This window comes from Ylistrum balloti, unplaced genomic scaffold (genome assembly GCF_031769215.1).
Source record: "Ylistrum balloti isolate Yb309-2 unplaced genomic scaffold, AGI_CSIRO_Ybal_v1 Utg370296, whole genome shotgun sequence".
NCBI classification, from domain to species: domain Eukaryota; kingdom Metazoa; phylum Mollusca; class Bivalvia; order Pectinida; family Pectinidae; genus Ylistrum; species Ylistrum balloti.
Genome location: NW_026782223.1, coordinates 181,233 through 208,822, shown reverse-complemented (window position 1 = coordinate 208,822; position 27,590 = coordinate 181,233). Strand labels below are relative to the sequence as shown.

The 27,590-nt window shown below is 36.7% G+C and overlaps 1 protein-coding gene across 1 annotated transcript in view; it reads left to right on the top strand.

Annotated features, from left to right (window-relative positions):
- LOC132553089 (dynein axonemal assembly factor 9-like) overlaps positions 1–27,590 on the top strand; it is a 150,338-nt gene that overhangs the window by 80,983 nt on the left and 41,765 nt on the right. Inside the window, exons 16-18 of the mRNA XM_060217300.1 lie at positions 4,534–4,616; positions 7,017–7,022; positions 20,847–20,891. Coding sequence (XP_060073283.1) covers positions 4,534–4,616; positions 7,017–7,022; positions 20,847–20,891 — 134 coding nt within the window. The remainder of the gene's footprint in view (positions 1–4,533; positions 4,617–7,016; positions 7,023–20,846; positions 20,892–27,590) is intronic.

The window sequence follows — 27,590 nt, the reverse complement described above, 5'->3', positions numbered from 1 at the left end:
CTGTCATCAATGTATTCCTTTGTCATGGTATTGGTCTGTCATCAATGTAGCCCTATGTCATTGTACTGACCTGTCATCAATGTATCCCTATGTCATGGTACTGACCTGTCATCAATGTATCCTTTGGGTGACCTGTCATCAATGTATCCCTGGTCTAGTCTGTCATCAATGCATTCCTTTGTCATGGTACTGGTCTACCATCAATGTATCCCTGGTCTGTGTCATCAATGTATCCCTGGTCTTGTCTGTCATCAATGTATCCCTATGTCGTGGTACTGACCTGTCATCAATGTATCCCTTTGTCATGGTACTGGTCTGCCATCAATGTATCCCTGGTCTGGTCTGTCATCAGTGTATCCTTTGTCATGGTACTGACCTGTCATCAATGTAGCCCTATGTCATTGTACTGACCTGTCATCAATGTATCCCTATGTCATTGTACTGACCTGTCATCAATGTATCTCTATGTCATGGTACTGACCTGTCATCAATGTATCCTTTGGCTGGTCTGTCATCAATGTAGCCCTATGTCATTGTACTGACCTGTCATCAATGTATCCCTGGTCTAGTCTGTCATCACTTTATCCCTATGTCATGTTACTGGTCTGTCATCAATGTATCCCTTTGTCATGGTACTGGTCTGTCATCAATGTATCCCTGGTCTGGTCTGTCATCAATGTATCCCTGGTCTGGTCTGTCATCAATGTAGCCCTATGTCATGATACTGGTCTGTCATCAATGTATCCCTATGTCATGGTACTGACCTGTCATCAATGTATCCTTTGGCTGGTCTGTCATCAATGTAGCCCTATGTCATTGTACTGACCTGTCATCAATGTATCCCTGGTCTAGTCTGTCATCACTGTATCCCTATGTCATGTTACTGGTCTGTCATCAATGTATCCCTTTGTCATGGTACTGACCTGTCATCAATGTATCCCTGGTCTGGTCTGTCATCAATGTAGCCCTATGTCATGATACTGGTCTGTCATCAATGTATCCCTATGTCATGGTACTGACCTGTCATCAATGTATCCCTATGTCAAGGTACTGGTCTGTCATCAATGTATCCCTATGTCATGGTCCAGGGTGATGTATAATGGAGTTCAGGGTGATGTATAATGTGGTCCAGGGTGATGTATAATGTATTCCAGGGTGATGTTTATAGCCTTATAGCCTTGTACAGTGAAGTTGGTTGTAACCTAGTATAGTGAAGTGGGTTGTAACCTAGTACAGTGAAGTGGGTTGTAACCTAGTACAGTGAGGTGGGTTGTAACCTAGTACAGTGAAGTGGGTTGTAACCTAGTACAGTGATGTGGGTTGTAACCTAGTAAAGTGATGTGGGTTGTAACCCTGTACAGTGAAGTGGGTTGTAACCTAGTACAGTGATGTGGGTTGTAACCTAGTAAAGTGATGTGGGTTGTAGCCCTGTACAGTGAAGTGGGTTGTAACCTAGTACAGTGATGTGGGTTGTAACCTAGTAAAGTGATGTGGGTTGTAACCCTGTACAGTGAAGTGGGTTGTAACCCTGTACAGTGAAGTGGGATGTAACCTAGTACAGTGAACCAGGTACAGTCAGACTGGTTGGAAGTCAGGTGGGTTGTACAGTAAGATAGGTTATAATCTTGTACAGTAAAGTGGGTTATAATCCTGTACAGTAAGGTGGGTTATAATCCTGTACAGTAAGGTGGGTTATAATCCTGTACAGTAAGGTGGGTTATAATCCTGTAGAGTAAGGTGGGTTATAATCCTGTACAGTAAGGTGGGTTATAATCCTGTACAGTAAGGTGGGTTATAATCCTGTACAGTAAGATGGGTTATAATCCTGTACAGTAAGGTGGGTTATAATCCTGTACAGTAAAGTGGGTTATAATCCTGTACAGTAAGGTGGGTTATAATCCTGTACAGTAAGGTGGGTTATAATCCTGTACAGTAAGGTGGGTTATAATCCTGTAAGGTAAGGTGGGTTAAAATCCTGTACAGTAAGGTGGGTTATAATCCTGTACAGTAAGATAGGTTATAATCCTGTACAGTAAGGTGGGTTATAATCCTGTACAAGAAGGTGTGTTAGAACTCTGTACAGCAAATATGGCACTTCTTTGTCTTCTTTTGTGTTCAGTATAAATAGTGAGATTGCTCAGTAAATTTGTTTTTTGTTGACAAAGTCTACAGATAGACAATGCACTACATAACAGTCAAGACATTTCATTATGAATACTGACTGCAGATAATTCAATAAAAACGTGTTCTATAGGCCAACGTTCTCATCACAGAAGATATATCATCACAGCCAAGATTTTTATCTCTATAACAACTAGACCAGTACCAGTCATCACAGTCCAGACAAAACATGACCACTAACCAGTTAGGATTGAACAGCTTGTGACCATGCCGATTGTACTGTGAAAACAATAAATAATCTTTTAGCTGATTGCTTTTTCAGAGTGAGGCTTGTAATTTAAATCAGAATTCGGTTGACATATAAAATTCACATGGTGAGGAGAACTATTTTAAAATCTTGAAGCAGATTGATTAAGAATATATCAAAATATCCAATACACATCAGCAAAGCTTTCATAGCTTTCATCTCTTTCATTTTCTATAATGTTCGGTATTGTGGTGGGGTTCTATATTTAGCTACTTTTGAGAATGTTACCAAACTTTGTAAACAGGTACATTGTAAACAAAAAGAATTAAGAAAACAATGGTCTATTTCATGATGTCTGCTTACATACATCACATTTGTAGCAAGCTGTTGGTCCACAAAAACTGGAACAGTGTTTACCTTACAGTATGTATGTGTAAAAAATAGCCTTTTATCAAATACATTTAGTTTTATTTGACTTTAACCATCTTGGCTGAATATGTCAGCAAGTGATAGTTTAGAAATGCCGTTTGAGTTTTAATGTGTGCCATTTTCTGTTAAGCTGATAACCAGAGTAAGGTTGGGGTTACTGGTAACATTTGATCATTGTAATGGACAATCTGTTTGTATCATCTCAGAAAATTAATTTTCATTTTTACTCAAAATGGAATAAGGCTGTAACTTATTCATTTAACTCTGATATATTGATTTCAAAATTGAATTTCTGTTCTGATTCTGAGCCATCAAAATAGAGTTAGCTGATCAGCCATTGGTAATCTGATTGCTTCAGGGTATTAGCTGTTCGATTTGAAATGCTTCTTACTCTCAAGAGTACTTGGCTATCCAAATTATGAGACATCAATTTCCTTTGGTGTTAGCTTTAAATTGAGGCTTAAAATATCAACTGAAAAATTATCAGGACGATTTAGTCTGAATCACAGTACCTAGTCACAGAGACAAATAACGAGACAATTTAGTCTGAATCACAGCACCTAGTCACAGAGACAAATAACAGGACAATTTTTGTCTGAATCACAGTACATAGTCACAGAGACAAATAACGGGACAATTTAGTCTGAATCACAGTACATAGTCACAGAGACAAATAACGGGACAATTTAGTCTGAATCACAGTACATAGTCACAGAGACAAATAATGGGACAATTTAGTCTGAATCACAGTACCTAGTCACAGAGACAAATAATGGGACGATTTAGTCTGAATCACAGTACCTAGTCACAGAGACAAATAACGGGACAATTTAGTCTGAATCACAGTACATAGTCACAGAGACAAATAACGGGACAATTTAGTCTGAATCACAGTACATAGTCACAGAGACAAATAACGGGACACTTTTTGTCTGAATCACAGTACCTTGTCACAGAGACAAATAATGGGACAATTTAGTCTTAATCACAGTACATAGTCGCAGAGACAAATAACAGGACGATTTAGTCTGAATCACAGTACATAGTCACAGAGACAAATAATGGGACGATTTAGTCTGAATCACAGTACCTAGTCACAGAGACAAATAACAGGACGATTTAGTCTGAATCACAGTACCTAGTCACAGAGACAAATAACAGGACGATTTAGTCTGAATCACAGTACCTAGTCACAGAGACAAATAACAGGACGATTTAGTCTGAATCACAGTACCTAGTCACAGAGACAAATAACAGGACGATTTAGTCTGAATCACAGTACCTAGTCACAGAGACAAATAACAGGACGATTTAGTCTGAATCACAGTACCTAGTCACAGAGACAAATAATGGGACAATTTAGTCTGAATCACAGTACCTAGTCACAGAGACAAATAATGGGACGATTTAGTCTGAATCACAGTACAAAGTCATGTAGGCACTGACATATTTCTTTCTTTAAACTGGAGATAATGTTTTGACATAAATAACAAATATATGGAAAATAGAAACAGAAATGGAACACAACTATATTTGATATATTGAAAGGAAAAGATAAGTAATATAGACACAAAGTCTATAGACTGAAAACAATGAATGTGCTTTGCTGTATGAAGGAAAATACAAAATTAGAAACACCATAGGTAAAATTTGCAGAACACACAAAATACATACAAAATCAAGACAATGATACAAGGCAAGAATCAAAGACTTAAGGAATTATTTGTTTGTTGTAGGCCCGTGCCATGGCTGTTGACAAATTATTAGACCAGTGTAAAATGATTACCAACCCCATCATACAGAAATATCTACAACGCAGGTAAGCAACAACTATATATAATGCGAGATTGTAAGTATTGCTTCAGAGCATTAATTTAGATTGTTTTACAATTTTCTGGTCAATATACTTTGAGTCTTCTTATTCACTTGTTTTGCTTCATATGACTATTTCCATTATGGTAGCTTTTTCCTTTTATCTCTTAGTCTGTTCTCTCAACAGTCTACTGTACCATGTACTGACTACTGTACCATATACTGACTACTGTACCATGTAGTACTGACTACTGTACCATGTACTGACTACTGTACCATGTAGTACTGACTACTGTACCATGTAGTACTGACTGCTGTACCATGTACTGACTACTGTACCATGTACTGACTACTGTACCATGTACTGACTACTGTACCATGTAGTACTGACTACTGTACCATGTAGTACTGACTACTGTACCATGTACTGACTACTGTACCATGTAGTACTGACTGCTGTACCATGTACTGACTACTGTACCATGTAGTACTGACTACTGTACCATGTACTGACTACTGTACCATGTAGTACTGACTACTGTACCATGTAGTACTGACTACTGTACCATGTACTGACTACTGTACCATGAACTGACTACTATACCATGTAGTACTGACTACTGTACCATGTACTGACTACTGTACTATGTAGTACTGACTACTGTACCATGTAGCACTGACTACTGTACCATGTACTGACTACTGTACCATGTAGTACTGACTACTGTACCATGTAGTACTATTTACTGTACCATGTAGTACTGACTACTGCACCATGAACTGACTACTGTACCATGTAGTACTGACTACTGTACCATGTACTGGCTACTGTACCATGCAGTACTGACTTCTGTACCATGTACTGACTACTGTACCATGTACTGACTACTGTACCATATACTGACTACTGTACCATGTACTGGCTACTGTACCATGTAGTACTGACTACTGTACCATGTACTGACTACTGTACCATGTACTGACTACTGTACTATGTAGTACTGACTACTGTACCATGTAGTACTGACTACTGTACCATGTACTGACTTCTGTACCGTGTAGTACTGACTACTGTACCATGTACTGACTACTGTACCATGTAGTACTGACTACTGTACCATGTAGTACTGACTACTGCACCATGTACTGACTACTGTACCATGTAGTACTGACTACTGTACCATATACTGACTACTGCACTATGTACTGACTACTGTACCATGTAGTACTGACTACTGTACCATGTACTGATTACTTTACCATGTAGTACTGACTTCTGTACCATGAAGTACTGACTACTGTACCATGTACTGACTACTGTACCATGCAGTACTGACTACTGTACCATGTAGTACTGACTACTGTACCATGTACTGATTACTTTTCCATGTAGTACTGACTTCTGTACCATGAAGTACTGACTACTGTACCATGTACTGACTACTGTACCATGTAGTACTGACTACTGTACCATGTACTGACGACTGCACTATGTAGTACTGACTACTGTACCATGTACTGACTACTGTACTATGTAGTACTGACTACTGTACCATGTACTAGCTACTGTACCATGAAGTACTGACTACTGTACCATGTACTGACTACTGTACCATGCACTGACTACTGTGTACTGACTACTGTACTATGTAGTACTGACTACTGTACCATGAAGTACTGACTACTGTACCATGCACTGACTACTGTACCATGCAGTACTGACTACTGTACCATGTAGTACTGACTACTGTACCATGTACTGATTACTTTTCCATGTAGTACTGACTTCTGTACCATGAAGTACTGACTACTGTACCATGTACTGACTACTGTACCATGTAGTACTGACTACTGTACCATGTACTGACGACTGCACTATGTAGTACTGACTACTGTACCATGTACTGACTACTGTACTATGTAGTACTGACTACTGTACCATGTACTAGCTACTGTACCATGAAGTACTGACTACTGTACCATGTACTAACTACTGTACCATGTACTGACTACTGTACCATGTACTGACTACTGTGTACTGACTACTGTACTATGTAGTACTGACTACTGTACCATGTACTGACTACTGTACCATGAAGTACTGACTACTGTACCATGTACTGACGACTGCACTATGTAGTACTGACTACTGTACCATGTACTGACTACTGTACTATGTAGTACTGACTACTGTGCCATGTACTGACTACTGTACCATGAACTGACTACTGTACTATGTAGTACTGACTACTGTACCATGTACTGACTACTGTACCATGTACTAACTGCTCTACCATGTACTTGCTATCCTGTGGGTTTACCATCATGAATACTATTTTTTGCAATATTATATACCTTGTTATACTTGTGTTATAAGTTTTTTTTATAGATTTTTATTTGATTTCAGCAATGTGTAAGTAGATACCTACCTTTTAAGTACCATGTGTTTAGATTCCCAAACATAACTCACCTATTACTAGAAACTAACATAATTTTGAAACAACGAAAGTCAATAAGATAAAATATGAAAAAGATGAAAAGAATGAACTAAATACAGGACCTTTATATTTTTTTCATATTTCATAGACATAAATGCGATCAAGAAAATTTGAGTTGTGAAAAAAAAACTTGTGTAAATTTTGTCCATAAGATTAAGCGGATGATACAGCCATCATCTATTCACCATTTCTATGGTAACAATTGTTTGTAACAGGTGAAATGGTATGTGATACAGATAATTGGTTACATGTTACAAAATACTTTATAATCATAAAACTTTATCAAATCTCATTCAGTCATGTTGATGTTTTACTGATAAATCAGCAATATGTTTATGATTGAAACTTGATAAACAGCTACTGAATGGCAAAAATTAGATATCATTTTATAATTCAGAAATTTGATTCCTTAATTTCAAGTGAAAATGCCCCATGAAAATAACCGGCTATACAGTTAAAATACTGTAATTGTTGATATGATCGTAGTTTAACTGAAAGGTGAAATAGAAGGAATTTCTAACTAGGACAGGGTGGCACTTACAGGTAGAATAAAGTTGAACGAGAAAATGTAACTCGGGCAGAGTTGAACTTGTAGCTGGGACAGAGTTGAACTTGTAGCTGGGGTAGAGTTGAACTTGTAGCTGGGGTAGAGTTGAACTTGTAGCTGGGACAGAGTTGAACTTGTAGCTGGGGTAGAGTTGAACTTGTAGCTGGGGTTGAATTAAACTTGTAGCTGGGACAGAGTTGAACTTGTAGCTGGGACAGAGTTAAACTTGTAGCTGGGACAGAGTTGAACTTGTAGTTGGGGCAGAGTTGAACTAGTAGCTGGGGTAGAGTTAAACTTGTAGCTGGGACAGAGTTTAACTAGTAGCTGGGACAATGTGGAAAATATAACTTGACCAGAGCACTATAATTAGTACAATAATGACATGTCCTTTACAACATTTTACATGTAGGTACAATGGAGATCATTCATTTATTCCATACTTACAGTTGTTTATTCTGATGTTTGGAGAGTTTTTATTTTATCAGTCATTTATATTTCAATGATGTTTCCTTTTACAAAAAGTTTATTTGTTTTCGGTTTGTATTTATATGTGTACCAGATATCAAGAGAAGATGTTGGGAAGTGTGATGGGTTCTCAATAGTCTGAATGGGTTAAAGATATTGATGACTTGATATTTAACGTGTGCTGGCCTTCAAAAAAAAGCAATTTTCAGTAAATAAGGAAAGATATTAAGTATGACTTTTTTAGGTGCTAGTTTCAGTGGGAGATATTTAGTCTAACTGTTATAGACACTGGCTATATAGTGGGAGATATTTAGTCTGACTGTTATAAACACTAGCTATATAGAGGAAGATATTTAGTCTGTTATAGACACTATCTGTACAGTGGAAGGTATTGTGTTCAATGCTACATATATAAATAGTTGCTCCCCCGGTAGTTGCTGATGTTGATTTCTGATATCTCCAGCATATAATGGCTGGTGTTCTCACGCAAAATGTTTCCTCCCTGCCTCTGAAAAGAGAAGACCAGGAAGAAATGGAGATAGATGAGGGTTTTTTTTTTTGCAGCAACATACCATTTCTCCACACACTGCTATTGTGGTTCTTGTCTGTGTGAATTGATTAGGTTTTATTGAAACTGATTCTATGATATGTTGCATTTTTGTTTCTTTGATGGAAAACATCAGTCAAAAAAAATAAATCGTTCTATTTAAGAGTGAAAAAATATTTAGGAAATTTCCAATTGGCTGTATTGGAGTTTGAATAGACATATCATAGACTCAGCGTCTGCTGTTAGGACAGAAGGAAGGATTAAATTAAGAGATGGAACTGGTGCATTTGTATAGAAATCCTGATCCAGGAAAACGATTTACTTTGTGTGTACAAAAAAATGACACTCAAAACAGAGGTCCAGGTTAGAGACATTCTGAGGATCCTTGGTCCTTACAATACAGATTGTCCTTCTCTGTAGGTAGTGGAGTTTTTCTCATTGTTTATTTTTCCTCTTTTGACCAAATGTCAATAATCATTTGACTCATATTAGCTTTATTAAGTTATTATTTGCTAACATACTTGAAGTTTTTCAAACTTGCATAAGAGGAGATAGTGTGTTTAGACTTTCAAACCTCAGAAACTTACATTTATAGATCTGCTTTATGCAAATCAAAACCGAATTACAACAGTATATATTAGGTTATTCTTTCTGGTGGACTCACTGAAGTTTTGAAACATTTATTTATTAGAAAGATGTTTAGGATACCTGAGACATATTTTCATGGTGGCCTATTACCATTGCCTTTAGTCTAGCAAATTGCATTTTGTAAACTTTAAGCATTTTTGCTTCTTCTCAAAAACCTCTAAATCAAACCGTTATTGGCGAAAGATAAACAAAAGTTGTGAAATGTACCACAAATGTGAATTTTATGACCCCAGGATCTCACATTTCCCCATAGGGAGGGGGTGTTTATATAGGAAAAGTAGATCTATGAGCACAATTTGTTTATTTTCCATTGGAAATATTTCAAACTAAGTAATAATAGTAAGCAAAGGATGTCAGCATATTGATCCTGGCTGACCCCAAAGGGGCAGATTTGTGGGGCCAAAAGTGATCAGCTTAACCCAAATTTAAAAAATCATTTCCTCAACTCCCAAATATGGTAGAATCAAATACTCTTCATGGATGGAAGAATGTTGAGGTGCTTTGTCAAAACTATGAATTTTATTGCCCCAAGGTCTCACATTTCTCCCTGGGGAAAAGTAGAATTTTGAACATATTTTTTTTGTATAATTTGCATTGAAAATATTTCAAATTTGATTAGAATTATTAGCAATGGATGACAGCTCAATGGTATGCATATATTGGTCCTTGCTGACCCTCAAGTTCTACTGGGCATTACTAGGGCCCAAAGTGGTCAACTTGACTCAAATTTAAAAAGTCATCTCCTCAACTTCCAGATATGGTTGAATCAAATTTTCTTCATAGATGGAAGGGTCTTCAGGTGCCAAAATTGTGAATTTCATGGCCCCAGGGTCTATTATTTCCCCCTGGGGAGGGGGTAAAGTTAACTATACATTTTTTTAGGAGAAAGGGATTTTTGAGAATAAAGTTGTTATCAGTATCTGTACCCGACGGCTTAAAACTTATCACCAAAGACATCCTATCATTCATATCTCTATTTCTTTTTCATGACATTTGAAAGCTATGTACCCAATAACCTTTACATTCAATTTTGCTCACCTCAGGTGTTAGGCCCCTTGTAAAGATTCAGTCCTAAATTAAGAGTATCCCTCCTAAACAGACAGTGTTAGCAAATTTGATCCTACTTTGGAGGGCCAAGCACTCTGAGGGTCCGTGATTTTGTAAGGTTATGTCAGGTTGATAAATAATAAATCCTTACAAATATTGAACCAAACTAAACTGCTGTGTGTTTATGTCACCACATCCTAACTCATCAGTGTGATTTCATGCGAAGGGTCGTCTTAATTTTGGAAACTTGATTGCTTTTTGAACACTCATTCCTGTTTGAGTGGTGTTGAAGCCTGGTTATTGATTCCATCACTTCCATTTAATGGTAAAATCTCCTGTACACCTCCCTGTGGCTCATCACACACTACAATCCCCCTTCCCTAGTCTCCAGTTCACTGTTACCACCACATCTTGATGATGATTGACTCTTTAATGCTGTTTATTGTGTCTTTTTATTTTTATTATAGTTCTCTTTATGAGGTGATTTTTTGGTGATAACATTTGAAAAGTTTAAGATTTAAAGAGTAATGCTATTAAAGCTTAGAATGGTATGATGTACATATTAGAGAATAGATTTGAAGATTCCCCTGGTATCAAGTTATAATGTGAATTCAGAATGTTACAAATCAGGTGTTAGAATAGCTCATTGTTAGCAAGTAAATCTATAACCTATAGCTTTGTAGAAACTCATTTAGGAATAGCTAGCTAATCTTTAACCTATAGCTTTGTAGAAACTCATTTAGGAATAGCTAGCTAATCTTTAACCTATAGCTTTGTAGAAACTCATTTAGGAATAGCTAGCTAATCTTAAACCTATAGCTTTGTAGAAACTCATTTAAGAATAGCTAGCTAATCTTAAACCTATAGCTGTTGGCACTCGTTTAAGAATAGCTAGCTTATCTATAACCTATAGCTGTAGGCACTCGTTTAAGAATAGCTAGCTTATCTATAACCTATAGCTGTAGGCACTCGTTTAAGAATAGCTAGCTTATCTATAACCTATAGCTGTAGGCACTCGTTTAAGAATAGCTAGCTTATCTATAACCTATAGCTGTAGGCACTCGTTTAAGAATAGCTAGCTTATCTATAACCTATAGCTGTAGGCACTCGTTTAAGAATAGCTACCTTATCTATAACCTATAGCTGTAGGCACTCGTTTAAGAATAGCTAGCTTATCTATAACCTATAGCTGTAGGCACTCGTTTAAGAATAGCTAGCTTATCTATAACCTATAGCTGTAGGCACTCGTTTAAGAATAGCTAGCTTATCTATAACCTATAGCTGTAGGCACTCGTTTAAGAATAGCTAGCTTATCTATAACCTATAGCTGTAGGCACTCGTTTAAGAATAGCTAGCTTATCTATAACCTATAGCTGTAGGCACTCGTTTAAGAATAGCTAGCTTATCTATAACCTATAGCTGTAGGCACTCGTTTAAGAATAGCTAGCTTATCTATAACCTATAGCTGTAGGCACTCGTTTAAGAATAGCTAATATAACCTATAGCTGTAGGCACTCGTTTAAGAATAGCTAGCTTATCTATAACCTATAGCTGTAGGCACTAAGAATAACCTATAACCTATAGCTGTAGGCACTCGTTTAAGAATAGCTAGCTTATCTAAACCTATAGCTGTAGGCACTCGTTTAAGAATAGCTAGCTAATCTATAACCTATAGCTGTAGGCACTCGTTTAAGAATAGCTACCTTATCTATAACCTATAGCTGTAGGCACTCGTTTAAGAATAGCTATCTTATCTATAACCTATAGCTGTAGGCACTCGTTTAAGAATAGCTAACTTATCTATAACCTACAGCTGTAGGCACTCGTTTAAGAATAGCTAGCTTATCTATAACCTACAGCTGTAGGCACTCGTTTAAGAATAGCTAGCTTATCTATAACCTACAGCTGTAGGCACTCGTTTAAGAATAGCTAGCTAATCTTTAACCTATAGCTTTGTAGAAACTCATTTAGGAATAGCTAGCTTATCTATAACCTATAGCTGTAGGCACTCGTTTAAGAATAGCTAGCTTATCTATAACCTATAGCTGTAGGCACTCGTAGCTAGCTTATCTTAAACCTATAGCTGTAGGCACTCGTTTAAGAATAGCTAGCTTATCTATAACCTATAGCTGTAGGCACTCGTTTAAGAATAGCTAGCTTATCTATAACCTATAGCTGTAGGCACTCGTTTAAGAATAGCTAGCTTATCTATAACCTATAGCTGTAGGCACTCGTTTAAGAATAGCTAGCTTATCTATAACCTATAGCTGTAGGCACTCGTTTAAGAATAGCTAGCTTATCTATAACCTATAGCTGTAGGCACTCGTTTAAGAATAGCTAGCTTATCTATAACCTATAGCTGTAGGCACTCGTTTAAGAATAGCTAACTTATCTATAACCTATAGCTGTAGGCACTCGTTTAAGAATAGCTAACTTATCTATAACCTATAGCTGTAGGCACTCGTTTAAGAATAGCTAGCTTATCTATAACCTATAGCTGTAGGCACTCGTTTAAGAATAGCTAACTTATCTATAACCTATAGCTGTAGGCACTCATTTAGAATAGCTAGCTTATCTATAACCTATAGCTGTAGGCACTCGTTTAAGAATAGCTAACTTATCTATAACCTATAGCTCTAGGCACTCGTTTAAGAATAGCTAGCTTATCTATAACCTATAGCTGTAGGCACTCGTTTAAGAATAGCTAGCTTATCTATAACCTATAGCTGTAGGCACTCGTTTAAGAATAGCTAACTTATCTATAACCTATAGCTGTAGGCACTCGTTTAAGAATATCTAGCTTATCTATAACCTATAGCTGTAGGCACTCGTTTAAGAATAGCTAACTTATCTATAACCTATAGCTGTAGGCACTCGTTTAAGAATAGCTAACTTATCTATAACCTATAGCTGTAGGCACTCGTTAAAGAATAGCTAGCTTATCTATAACCTATAGCTGTAGGCACTCGTTTAAGAATAGCTAACTTATCTATAACCTATAGCTGTAGGCACTCATTTAGAATAGCTAGCTTATCTATAACCTATAGCTGTAGGCACTCGTTTAAGAATAGCTAGCTTATCTATAACCTATAGCTGTAGGCACTCGTTTAAGAATAGCTAGCTTATCTATAACCTATAGCTATAGGCACTCATTTAAGAATAGCTAGCTTATCTATAACCTATAGCTGTAGGCACTCGTTTAAGACTTCCATATTTTCCAGGTTTTAAGTCTACTGGTATATTGATTGCAATCATTATTGATTCTTTTTATTTTCATTTTATATGCCACAACAGAAAAGAAGCTTACTCTTTTCTTATGATATGGTAACCACTGTGACGACCTAAGTTTGTTTACATAACAGACAATGGAAGGCAATTTATCAATTTTCAGTGAAAATTTAGTAATGTTTCCAAAAGAATCATGCACATATAATCCTTTACTTTAGCTTCCCAAAATTTTCAAGAGAGCATATAATCACTGCCTTGTCTGTCCATCCTTTCATGTCCAGAGCATAACTTTTCCCCACATTGAAGCAAGGATCATGAAATTTGCTGTATGCATTGGTCATACTGAGGGTATGCGCAATGTAGCAAATTCAGGGGCCTTGCCCCATAATTACAGAGTTATTGCCCTTTGTTAAAATTTTGTGTCTAGAGCACAACTTCAAATTGCTTGCATTTCAACTAGAAAAATGAAACTTGGTGGATACATCGATCATACTAAGACAATATGCTGTGTACCAAATTCTGGGCCCTTGACCCATCAATTACAGAGTTATTGCCCTTTGTTAAAAATATCTTCTCCAGAATGTAACTAAGAAAAGGTGCAGTACACCAAATTCAAGGCCTGCAACCTCTCTAATACAGAATAAGTGCCCTTTTTAAAAATTTTCTTTCTAATAATTTTTTGTTTTTTTGGAGCATTCATCAGTTTCACAGATGTTCTTGTATTGAAGTATCTTTGTAATTCTGGTCATTTAGATTACATAAATATCAAATATAAACTATATAGAATATATATCAAATACTGAACAATCTCTCCACCAGTGTATGTACATTTAATATTAACGAAGGCCCATACATGCTGACAAAGTTCTTATAAAACCATAATATTTCTTCTTATAAAAAATACAAATCCATTCATATTGTAAATGAAGATGGCGGTCGTTCCTGAATTTGACCTATCACTGATGACCTATTGATCCAATGGTGCAAACTTTCTGTATATATTAGGTTAATGCCCTAGTTATGTCTTTTGCTATTGATGACATTTCAATTTTTTTCAAATATTTTTTCTGTTACCATGGAAAAATTAGTATTAACTGTCCTTTCCGGGCTACAACTTCAAAACCATTCCACTTAACTCCAAAAATCTTTCTGCATATATTAAGTTAGCTAATGCCCTGTTTTTATTTTTTTCGGTCACCCCACCACAAATTTTTTCTGGACCAGTGCATGTTTACTCATGGTCAAGTTGTGAAGGTGTTCCGACATGGAATTTGCTGAAATGTATGTAGTTGTTACCATGACAGTGTTGTTAATTTCAGGAATTTAAGTGTTCATAAATAAACTTCTTCTACAAAGTTGTAGTGTTAGGTTAGAATTAGTAGTATTTTAGCATTTTTTAGCATTTTTTTGAGTAAGTAACCATGGCAATCATATGTCAGAAATCAGGGGAAATTTTTCATTTACACAATTTTTATTTCTCTGCCATTAATGCAACTGTTATATAGCTTATAGATATACTCAAGTGATAAAGAAACGCAGGGTGACATTATTAGCAATATTTTGTGAACACGTTCAAAAACAACGAAAATCAGTCAAGCAACTACTAGGTTACAGTGTACGTGGCCCTGTATCGAATGTTGCATTATTGTATTGCATGACGATTTCCTCCATGGAAAGCACAAAATGGGAAAACCCTATACACAGCGGTGTTGTGACATTAAGTTACACTGCTCGTCATACCATTAGTAGTCTTCATAGAAACACATCATTTTGCGATATTTTTATTAATATCTGATAGCATTAAACAATGGTATGGCTGACGAAAGTTTAGAGGAGTTAGACCATTGTGATGATTATGCAAGGTCAAAGGTAAATACAGGTTGCCAGTCATTTTGGGTGTCCATATTTGCACTATAGCATGTCTAAGGGAAACTGGATGGGTTGCTGACAGACCTCAGTCTGGGCATCCACACATTACATCACAACTTCAGGACAGGTTTATTCATGTGATGCATTTGCGCAATTGGCACCTCACTGCCACTGAATTTGCCCTTCATACCATAGGTACTCATAACCGTACTATCCATGCAAAAACTGTAAGGAAACAATTCCCTTCAATTACTCCTAAATCACTTACCAGATACAAATTGCTGATTTTGCAGTTTGTTCTGTATGGATTAATCTTCATTCTTACTATAAAATGTTGAACATTATACTCGACGTCTTGCCTAGAATCATCTTAAAAAGTTAACCTTGCGTTTCTTTATCCCTTGAGTATATACACATGTAAGGGTGTATTTTTCATAACCAATGTGCTATATATGTACCTTTATATCTCAAACATGACCTTTAATTTCAGGAAAAATGCAGATTAACTGTTTCCTGCTACCTAAATGATAGGTCTCAGTCCCTTGAGGTGGGAGATGTGGTTGAATAGGGGAAATATAGCTAATTCTTTTTTTTATTCATAATGTAAGAACTAGCTCTTGGATGTGGCGCATAGCCCCTCCCCTCAGAACTTTATTTGTCCGTTCATCCTAATTTTGTCCAGAGCATAATACAAAACTATGAGAGGTATCAACATAAAAGTTTATAGATAGATAGATCTCAACAAGGAGAAGTGCAGTGCACCAGGACCATCACTCTTTGCTGCATAATTTAGGAGTTATTGCCCTTTTTATACTTAAATTTTGTCCCATTCAGGGAGCATAACCAGTTGCTTATGGCCCTTGTTGATACAGTTGAGATACCAACCTGATAACCATATAAACACTTACTGGATGTCAAAAGAGAAAATACTCAGCCTATTGGCATATATACCATTCCTGGCCAGGGCTTTAAGATCCAGGTGAGTGATACCAAGCCCTATGGGCCATTAGTTTTTTTCCTCCACATATATCAGTTTGTGAGCAACATGTCCTCTCCATGAGGGAGAAAAATTGGTTAGTAATCCGGAAAATACAGAAGCTAGTTGATTTATGACCTCGATTTAGATATGTATGTAAGAACACCTAGCTAATCTATAAAGTAGCTTTAGGTACTCATTTAATAATAGTTGGCTAATCCATAATCTGGCTTTAGTCACCTATTTAAGAATAGCTAGCTAATCTATATCTTAGCTTTAGACATCTTTTTATGAATAGCTAGCTAATCTATGATCTAGCTTTAGACATCTCTTTTAGAATAGCTAACAAATCTATAACCTAGCTGTAGACATCTATTTAAGATTAGCTAGCTAATCTATAAAATAGCTTTGGCCATCTATTTAAGAATAGCTAGCTAATCTATAACCTAGCTTTAGACATCTATTTTAGAATAGCTAGCTAATCTATAATCTAGCTTTAACCTTGCTTTACATATATTTAAGAGTAGCTTTTCTATAACTTGAATAGCTAGCTAATCTATCTATAACTTAGAATAGCTAGCTAATCTATAACCTAGTAGAATAGCTAGCTAATCTATTTTAGAATAGCTAGCTAATCTATAATCTAGCTTTAGACATCTATTTAAGAATAGCTAGCTAATCTATAACTTAGCTTTAGACTTATATTTAAGAATAGCTAGCTCCACTATAACCTTGCTTTAGACATATATTTAAGAGTAGCTAGCTTATCTATAACTTGGCTTTAGTCACCTATTTTAGAATAGCTAGCTAATCTATGATCTAGCTTTAGACATCTATTTAAGAATAGCTAGCTAATCTATGATCTAGCTTTAGACATCTATTTAAGAATAGCTAGCTAATCTATAACCTAGCTTTAGACATCTATTTAAGAATAGCTAGCTAATCTATAAAGTAGCTTTAGCCATCTATTTAAGAATAGCTAGCTAATCTATAACCTAGCTTTAGACGTCTATTTAAGAATAGCTATCAAATCTATAACATAGCTTTAGACATCTATTTAAGAATAGCTAGCTGATCTATAACCTAGCTGTATAGATGCCCTATTCACCTTTACTTCAGGATAGCATATTTACGTAGCAGCTTGCGACCTCAGAACTCAGCTTATGACCTCAGAACTCAGCTTACGACCTCAGAACTCGGCTTACGACCTCAGAACTCGCTATTTGACCTCCGTATTGAGACAGTGTCCATCTGTCAGTAACCAGGGAAGATGTGATTAGGCACATGTTCCTCGGTGGGAGAAGTTTGACAATTTGACGTGTACTTGGTACCAAAAACTAATCATTGCTACACATGAAGCTTTGGGCAGTAGTATTTACATATATATGAAATCTTTATTTCCTTGAGGATATGAAGGCTTTATATGGCACCTGATTGGAACAGACAAAAGCTATACTGGTGGTATTGATATGGAATGGGAAATAGGACTGCCTATCAGCATGCTGATGGGTAGTGGCACCTTTTAATAGCTATTTCACATGTTCAGTCAATATTGAAATTGGAATACTGCAGAATATGGAATCTGAAGTGATGCTGTACATACATCAGCAAGATGTCACTTGGAGAGTGCCACTACTACAGGTCATTCAATATTTCCTGTTGACTTCAGGATTTTTTTAATATTGATCCTTTTAGAAGCAATAGACCTGTCTGGCCTAATGGCTGTGAAATTATTTTATGTGGTCATTTAAGTAATATCAATCTCCATGAGTTTTACTGTGAAGATAAATGGTGATATGTGCCTTTTAGATTACTCAGATGGCGCTCTTGTCTCTCTTAGAAATAAGTCGATGTAACTCATAATCACCTCCCACAGTGTATAAATGGTGATGAGCTCACCACAGTGTGTAAATGGTGATGAGCTCACCACAGTGTGTGAATGGTGATGAGCTAACCACAGTGTGTAAATGGTGATCACCTCACCACAGTGTGTAAATGGTGATGAGCTCACCACAGTAAGTAAATGGTGATGAGCTCACCACAGTGTGTGAATGGTGATGAGCTCACCACAGTGTGTGAATGGTGATGAGCTCACCACAGTGTGTAAATGGTGATGAGCTCACCACAGTGTGTGAATGGTGATGAGCTCACCACAGTGTGTAAATGGTGAAAACCTCATTAGTGTGTAACTGGTGATAAACTGATAAAAATGTGTCAATGGTGATGAACTGATTACAGTATGCTGCTGGTGAGGAACTCACTATAGTGTGTGAGCAGTGATTTTACCAGACTTCTGAACTATTCAGGGATGCCACCCAATCAATTTGCAATGTCCTGAAAAGTGTTTCATCATTCACACAACATGTATATCAGTCTGACAGGAACAGTACAGGCAGCCATCCCTGTTTGTTATTAATTCTCATGTTGGATGCATTGTTATCAATCATAAGTTTGACAGTTAGTATAAGCAACAGTGGGCAAACATGCCATACATTTTGCTTTGTTATTATTCAAGTGGTTGCGTGATAGGGACTTCCTGTGTTCTCTGATGGAGTAACACCACACACAGCCTCCATTCCACAGTGATGCATATTCTGGACAGATCATGATAAAATCTATCACAGAATGGCTGCGACATGATACATTCTGTTTATCATTTAATCGATTTCATTTATTTCTCATCAGGAAACCAGTCAGAAGTACTGTTAGATCTCGGGTTTATGCCAGTCAACAAACCATGCCTACTTATCTATCCTCTGTCATATCCATCTCTAAAGTTTGCTGTTAAAACTTCAGTTGAACACAATTTACATACAGTACTGTGGTACATTGTACATCGTAATAAACTAGCTCACAAATTAAACACAATTTACATACAGTACTGTGGTACATTGTACATCGTAATAAACTAGCTCACAAATTAAACACAATTTACATACAGTACTGTGGTACATTGTACATCGTAATAAACTAGCTCACAAATTAAACACAATTTACATACAGTACTGTGGTATGTCTTAATAAACTAGCTTACAATTCAATCATTGTTAGCTTACCTGGTCCGAAGGCCTCCTTCATTTATCAATAACCTAAAGGCCTAAGATAATGATACTTGCTTGAAAAGTTCCAAGGATGAAGGCCAACAAAGTTTACAAAAATAATGACATTGACATATTTTTCAAAGTCATAGAAGTTAAATTTTTTTAAACATTTAAACCACTTCTCAATAAAGGGAAAACCAAGAATCATATTTGTCCAGAACATTCCTGAGATGAAGCCTGAAATATTCTGCAATAGGAAATGACCTTGATTCAAGGTCACTGGGATTAAATTTGTTTAAACATCGAAATAACTTCTTTTTTACAACCAAAAGGTTGTGAAGCCTAAAACACTACATCAAAAAGAAATGACAATGATATATATTCAGATTTCAGGGGTCAGATTTGTTATAGTCTTCAAATGATTGCTACTTTTTAACCTTGATATTTGGGTGTTAAGGTTCAGGAACGAAGCTTGACAAATTTTGGAGAAATAAAAGGTGACCTTGACCTGTATTCAAGGTCACAAAGGTCAAATAAGAACTTAAGAATAAGAATGGTAAGAACTCTTAAACAATTTCTGATTAATCAATATGACCTATAATCCTCTTTGGAAGATTCCTAGGATGAAGCCTAACATGGCTGGCTGAAAAAAATGACCTCACACCATATTCAAGGTTACAGGGGTCAAATGTTTGAAACATTTAAACTACTTCTTTAACTAAATGGCCTAGAATCATGATATTTGGCAAGTAGAATTTTGGGATCAATGGTATGAAATGATAATGTGTTTGTGGAAAGCATTGAGTACCAGGTGACAGGTGCAGGACCATTGGGCCTCTTATCTTTCAGTTTTGCTTTTCTTTAAACACCTTACTTTGGATGTTGTCTCCTGAAGTTGGATATAATAGCATATGAAAGAAATTATTGAGATTTGGTAACAGTAGACATACTAAGTAGGATAAAAATTTTGAGCTGTTATTTCTAAATGTCTTTAAAAAAAATTGTAAGTAGGTATGGTCAATGTTTTCCCTTTAACCATACTTGCTCTAAATACAACTTAAAACTTCTGGTATGGTGCCATGTCCATCTGTCCTCAAGGCAAAACAAATTATGACTAACAAAGAAAGAGGGAACCCTAATAGTGGCCAGTAGCTATTGTATGCTTTGTGAAGGGTCATCAGGTTTGTTCAGATGAATGACCTAGACCTGCTTTCAATGTCACTGGAGCCAGACATGTCTGAATGTTATAATTGACTCCTGAATATTTCACTATGATTATTAAGATATTGAGAGGCCTTTACGACACTTTATCAATCTCACATGATAATGCTCTTGTCACCTTATGCTGTATTTTGTTGATTGATGTTTCAGGTCCAACATCGTATTCAGTATGGACATTATTGGTAACAGTGGATGGTAAGTTGATCAAAGTTTTTCAGTCTTCAGCAAAGAAATGTTTTCTAATTAGTGTAAATCAGACTTGTGATAAAAAGATTGAAAATCTTAGATAGTGGTAGATGTTTATAATGTTGTCAGTCAGATTTATATTGTGTCTGTGTATAGAGTTAATTAGAAGAAAGTTTTGTATTAAACACTTTTTTTTCTATGTAATACGTTTTCAGTACATATTATTGTTGATATACACTGTAATTACATCCATGTTGTTTCTGAATTAATGTACAGTTTTCTGTATATAACACTATACGAAGAAGTGATTTCCAATATCAATTCTCACAGCTATATACATACTAAACAAGAAAGACCTTTTTAAAGCCTTACAATGTATACCAGCAATCATGTAAGGGCTTGATTGTCATGATGAGTTGTTGATGTGTGAACCTTGTAGCACCAGACTTGGGTAATTCATGTTTGTAAAATTTGGGTAAGAGATTTTAAGGTCACCTGAGACAGTCTCAGGGCAGTATGATGCAATCCATCTTCCCCCCCTCCCCATTGCCATGTGTCGTAACTTCATAAATCTTCTTCTCAAATCCCAGGTGTGGTAGAATCAAGCATGGTTAGAAAGGCCTTCAGATGATTTACCAAAATTGTAAACTTCATGAGACCCTATGGTCTCACATTTTCCCCTGTGGAGGGGGTAAAGTTTAATATAGTTTATATAGGAAAATTACATTTTATGTTCATTTTTTTTTTATTGGAAATAATTCAAACCTGGTTGGAATTATTGGCTTAAGATGACAGTTTAATGAGATGCACATATTGACCTCGGCTGACCCCCAGGGGCTTTTGGGTGGGGCAAAAATATATGATAAATAATATGACTCTGGGAGTTTGACAAAAAGTATTTTGTCAGAGTAATTACATGTAGTAACATGGTTTGGGGAGTTTGACATGTAGTAACATGGTTTGGGGTGTTTGACATGTAGTAACATGGTGGGAGGGGTTTGACATTTAGTAAATTGGTTGGGGGAGTTTGACATTTAGTAACATGGTTGGGGGAATTTAACATGAAGTAACATGGTTGGGGGAGTTTGACATTAAGTTGCATGGTTGGTAGAGCTGGTGGAGATTGACATGTAGTAACTTGGTTAGGGAGTTTAACATTTAGTAACATGGTTTTGGGAGATTGACATTTAGTAACATGGTTGGGGGAGTTTGACATGTAGTAACATGGTTGGGGGAGTTTGACATTTAGTAACATGGTTTGGGGAGTTTGACATGTAGTAACATGGTTGGGGGAGTTTGACATGTAGTAACGTGGTGGGGGGAGTTTGACATTTAGTAACATGGCTTGGAGGAGTTTGACATGTAGTAACGTGGTGGGGGGTTGACATGTAGTAACATGTCTGGGGGAGATTGACATTTAGTAACATGGTGGGGGGAGTTTGACATTTAGTAACGTAGTGAGGGGAGTTTGACATGTAGTAACATGGTTGGGGGAGTTTGACATTTAGTAACATGGCTGGGGTTAGAATGACATTTAGTAACATGGCTGGGGGAGTTTGACATGAAGTAATGTGGTGGGGGAGGGGGGGGGAGTTTGACATGTAGTAATATGACATAAGTAGTTTGATATGTAAGAACAGATTTAGGGATAGTTTGACATGAAAGGGGTTGGTTGGTGTTCAGGGACATTTCTGTCTGTTTTGATTATAGAAATGTGTTAAGACTTTGTGGTATGGTAAGTGTCTCTACTCAGACATTGTACAGTGCAGGGATTTCTGTAGTAAGACATCTTTAGTCAGGTTAATGGTACTTGTTGGCTAACAAAGCTAGACTCGAGTATTTGCCAAAACCTTATATGTATGAAACCTAAGCAAAGCCTTTAACAAGATTTACTGGCGCCACGCATGGCCATTGCTTCCCATATAATTGCTCTACTCACACGAAAAACATGTTTCATGGGAAAGTTAAAGTGTGTCTATCTTACAGACAAGCCATTTCTTTTTCTTTTTTTATCAAATTTAAGTCAGTAGTAGAATTTGTGTCTGAGTAACATAAAATTTTAATAAGACTGTATCAAGAATATTTAGTTGGAATTTTAACTGCCATATAAGCATACACAATACACATAGATAGCTAGTCTTTTATCCTATCATCATCATCTCAGAATGGAGTTTTCCATTACAGTACTAAACCAGAAAACCTTGTCAGGATTATAGCACCCAAGGGGCTCTAAAGATCGCAAAATCTCAATGATACCTAGGAGTCTACTTATAAGCCATTATAAACAGACATAGAAATGTTGCTGAGCTTCACCCCAGACACAGAAAAAAAATCACTGGCTTCTTGCTATTTCATTTTTACCTGCAATAAGTGTGATAACAAAGAAAGAAAATGCCTGAATTATAACAGAGTTATTGCAGAATGGAAATCATTTTCTACCTTTATCTCCTTCAATGTCTTTAATTCACAAGTGGTTTTTGTTCATGGTTGGAGATAAGAAAAGTATGCTTATAATACCGTTAAGTATAGCTCTCTAATGAAAGAACGTCATCAACTATAACTACTTAGCTGTGTTTGTGTGTGAGATGTCTGACATATCTACCCTGTGTTTGTGTGTGAGATGTCTGTCATATCTACCCTGTGTTTGTGTGTGAGATGTCTGTCATATCTACCCTGTGTTTGTGTGTGAGATGTCTGACATATCTACCCTGTGTTTGTGTGTGAGATGTCTGACATATCTACCCTGTGTTTGTGTGTGAGATGTCTGTCATATCTACCCTGTGTTTGTGTGTGAGATGTCTGACATATCTACCCTGTGTTTGTGTGTGAGATGTCTGGCATATCTATTCTGTGTTTGTGTGTGAGATGTCTGACATATCTACCCTGTGTTTGTGTGTGAGATGTCTGACATATCTACCCTGTGTTTGTGTGTGAGATGTCTGACATATCTACCCTGTGTTTGTGTGTGAGATGTCTGACATATCTACCCTGTGTTTGTGTGTGAGATGTCTGACATATCTACCCTGTGTTTGTGTGTGAGATGTCTGACATATCTACCCTGTGTTTGTGTGTGAGATGTCTGTCATATCTACCCTGTGTTTGTGTGTGAGATGTCTGACATATCTACCCTGTGTTTGTGTGTGAGATGTCTGACATATCTACCCTGTGTTTGTGTGTGAGATGTCTGACATATCTACCCTGTGTTTGTGTGTGAGATGTCTGACATATCTACCCTGTGTTTGTGTGTGAGATGTCTGACATATCTACCCTGTGTTTGTGTGTGAGATGTCTGACATATCTACCCTGTGTTTGTGTGTGAGATGTCTGACATATCTACCCTGTGTTTGTGTGTGAGATGTCTGACATATCTACCCTGTGTTTGTGTGTGAGATGTCTGACATATCTACCCTGTGTTTGTGTGTGAGATTTCTGACATATCTACAATGTGTTTGTGTGTGAGATGTCTGACATATCTACCCTGTGTTTGTGTGTGAGATGTCTGACATATCTACCCTGTGTTTGTGTGTGAGATGTCTGACATATCTACCCTGTGTTTGTGTGTGAGATGTCTGACATATCTACCCTGTGTTTGTGTGTGAGATGTCTGACATATCTACCCTGTGTTTGTGTGTGAGATGTCTGACATATATACCCTGTGTGTGAGATGTCTGACATACATACCCTGTGTTTGTGTGTGAGATGTCTGACATATGTACCCTGTGTTTGTGTGAGATGTTTGACATATCTACCCTGTGTTTTTGTGTGTGAGATGTTTGACATATCTACCCTGTGTTTGTGTGTGACATGTCTGACATATATACCCTGTGTGTGAGATGTCTGACATACATACCTCTGTGATGGTTTGAAATGCCAGACATAGAGGAAGTAGTCTGCAGGCTACACATCAGCCACTTTAGTGTCATGGATACTTGATGGATTGTTAGACTAAGTTTGGTGATAATTCAAATATATGATCATTATTCTTAACTGAAAACAGTGACACTATTAGGATATAACAAACAGTGTTGAGCTCCCGCTGAATTTGACAAAGTGATTTCTCACAAATAAATGAATACAAATTGGTCTCCGCTCCACATTTGGATTTATCCTTCATCATGTCTGTAGGGATTGAGGTCAAGGAAAGGAAATGGATAGTTCTTTGACATATAGACCGGTGACAAATGAGCTACTGATTGCCTTTTTAATCTAAAATGGTTTCAGTTCGTCTCTTCAATTGAAGATTCAGATTTAACACTTTTATCACTTACACATTAAGATTGTGACAAAAGTGACAGTGTTAGGACTGTGTGTCTAATTATGTCAAAGTCACATATTTAGTTGTGACAAAGGCAGCAACTGACATCTCATACACAATTAAAAGGTAGATATGTCAGATATGTCAGACATCTCACACACAAACACAGGGTAGATATGTCAGACATCTCACACACAAACACAGGGTAGATATGTCAGACATCTCACACACAAACACAGGGTAGATATGTCAGACATCTCACACACAAACACAGGGTAGATATGTCAGACATCTCACACACAAACACAGGGTAGATATGTCAGACAGCTCACACACAAACACAGGGTAGATATGTCAGACATCTCACACACAAACACAGGATAGATATGTCAGACATCTCACACACAAACACAGGGTAGATATGTCAGACATCTCACACACAAACACAGGGTAGATATGTCAGACAGCTCACACACAAACACAGGGTAGATATGTCAGACAGCTCACACACAAACACAGGGTAGATATGTCAGACATCTCACACACAAACACAGGATAGATATGTCAGACATCTCACACACAAACACAGGGTAGATATGTCAGACATCTCACACACAAACACAGGGTAGATATGTCAGACAGCTCACACACAAACACAGGGTAGATATGTCAGACAGCTCACACACAAACACAGGGTAGATATGTCAGACATCTCACACACAAACACAGGATAGATATGTCAGACATCTCACACACAAACACAGGGTAGATATGTCAAACATCTCACACACAAACACAGGGTAGATATGTCAGACATCTCACACACAAACACAGGATAGATATGTCAGACATCTCACACACAAACACAGGGTAGATATGTCAGACAGCTCACACACAAACACAGGGTAGATATGTCAGACATCTCACACACAAACACAGGGTAGATATGTCAGACATCTCACACACAAACACAGGATAGATATGTCAGACATCTCACACACAAACACAGGGTAGATATGACAGACATCTCACACACAAACATAGGGTAGATATGTCAGACATCTCACACACAAACACAGGGTAGATATGTCAGACATCTCACACACAAACACAGGGTAGATATGTCAGACATCTCACACACAAACACAGGGTAGATATGTCAGACATCTCACACACAAACACAGGGTAGATATGTCAGACATCTCACACACAAACACAGGATAGATATGTCAGACATCTCACACACAAACACAGGGTAGATATGTCAGACATCTCACACACAAACACAGGGTAGATATGTCAAACATCTCATCTAGTTCTTTTAATTCTCTAATACTTTTTTGTTTGAAGTTGTAACAGAATTATTAGTGTTAGTAATAGACATTGGAGACAGGAAACAATATCTTACAAATTTCAGGCAAGTTTGTGGACATCACATTTTAGTCAGGCATATCATCATGACTATAGCATTAGTTAAACAGTTGATCATTTTCTCTGGAAACAGTTCCTTGTACAACGCTTGGAGTTAAGTAAAATCCTTTTCTCAGACAACATCTGTCAATACATTCGACAATTAATAATCCACACACCTGTTTTATCAGCCAAAATTGTCCAAGTTGCAAGTTTTCTGGACTGCTGAGATAAGTCAATTGAGCTGGACTTTTCTCTCTCGATTACATAAAGATGAAGTCATCGGTATAATGCTGTCGGTTGTTTTCACAATTCATATATAATATTTACTGTGAATACAGGAGTTTGTTAATATCTTTAATTGTCTAAGTAGGATTTATTTTCATAAATGATTAAAAAGTTTTTGTTATTTGTTGTAGTCCAGTATTGTGGATAATTCATCAGATGTCTGCTCAATATTAACAGTGATGTTTACTCTGAAATATCTAATAAGTTATTCTTTCTGAATATGATGTGCACTGCATACAGTGTATTTACCTGTGTTTTGATACAATTTGGATGATAATTTTCTGTTGCTTAAGATATAATCAAGTGAGTGAGTACATAAACAGTTACTGCATGATGAGTATGTACAGTACCCTACATGTTTTAAAAGACTCAAAGATTTAATAGGAATTAAATACTGTAATCTGAAATATAAATGTATTTCTCTCTACTTACTTCCATATCTGTCACTTGACTGATTATGTGCAAATCTGGGCTGTGTATTTCTATGTTTTAAAAAATGCAATGTTTTAAAAGACAATGGCCCTGTTATTATCATTTACTTTGTATTTGAATTTTTTTCTCTATTTTATCTTAAGAACGATTTCTATTAAATGTTGTATCTTGGTTAAGATTAATGTTCAAAATCATCTGAAATACTTACGAGGCAACACTAATGTTTCTCTCTGTATAGATTTAGGCAACACTAATGTTTCTCTCTGTATAGATTTAGGCAACACTAATGTTTCTCTCTGTATAGATTTAGGCAACACTAATGT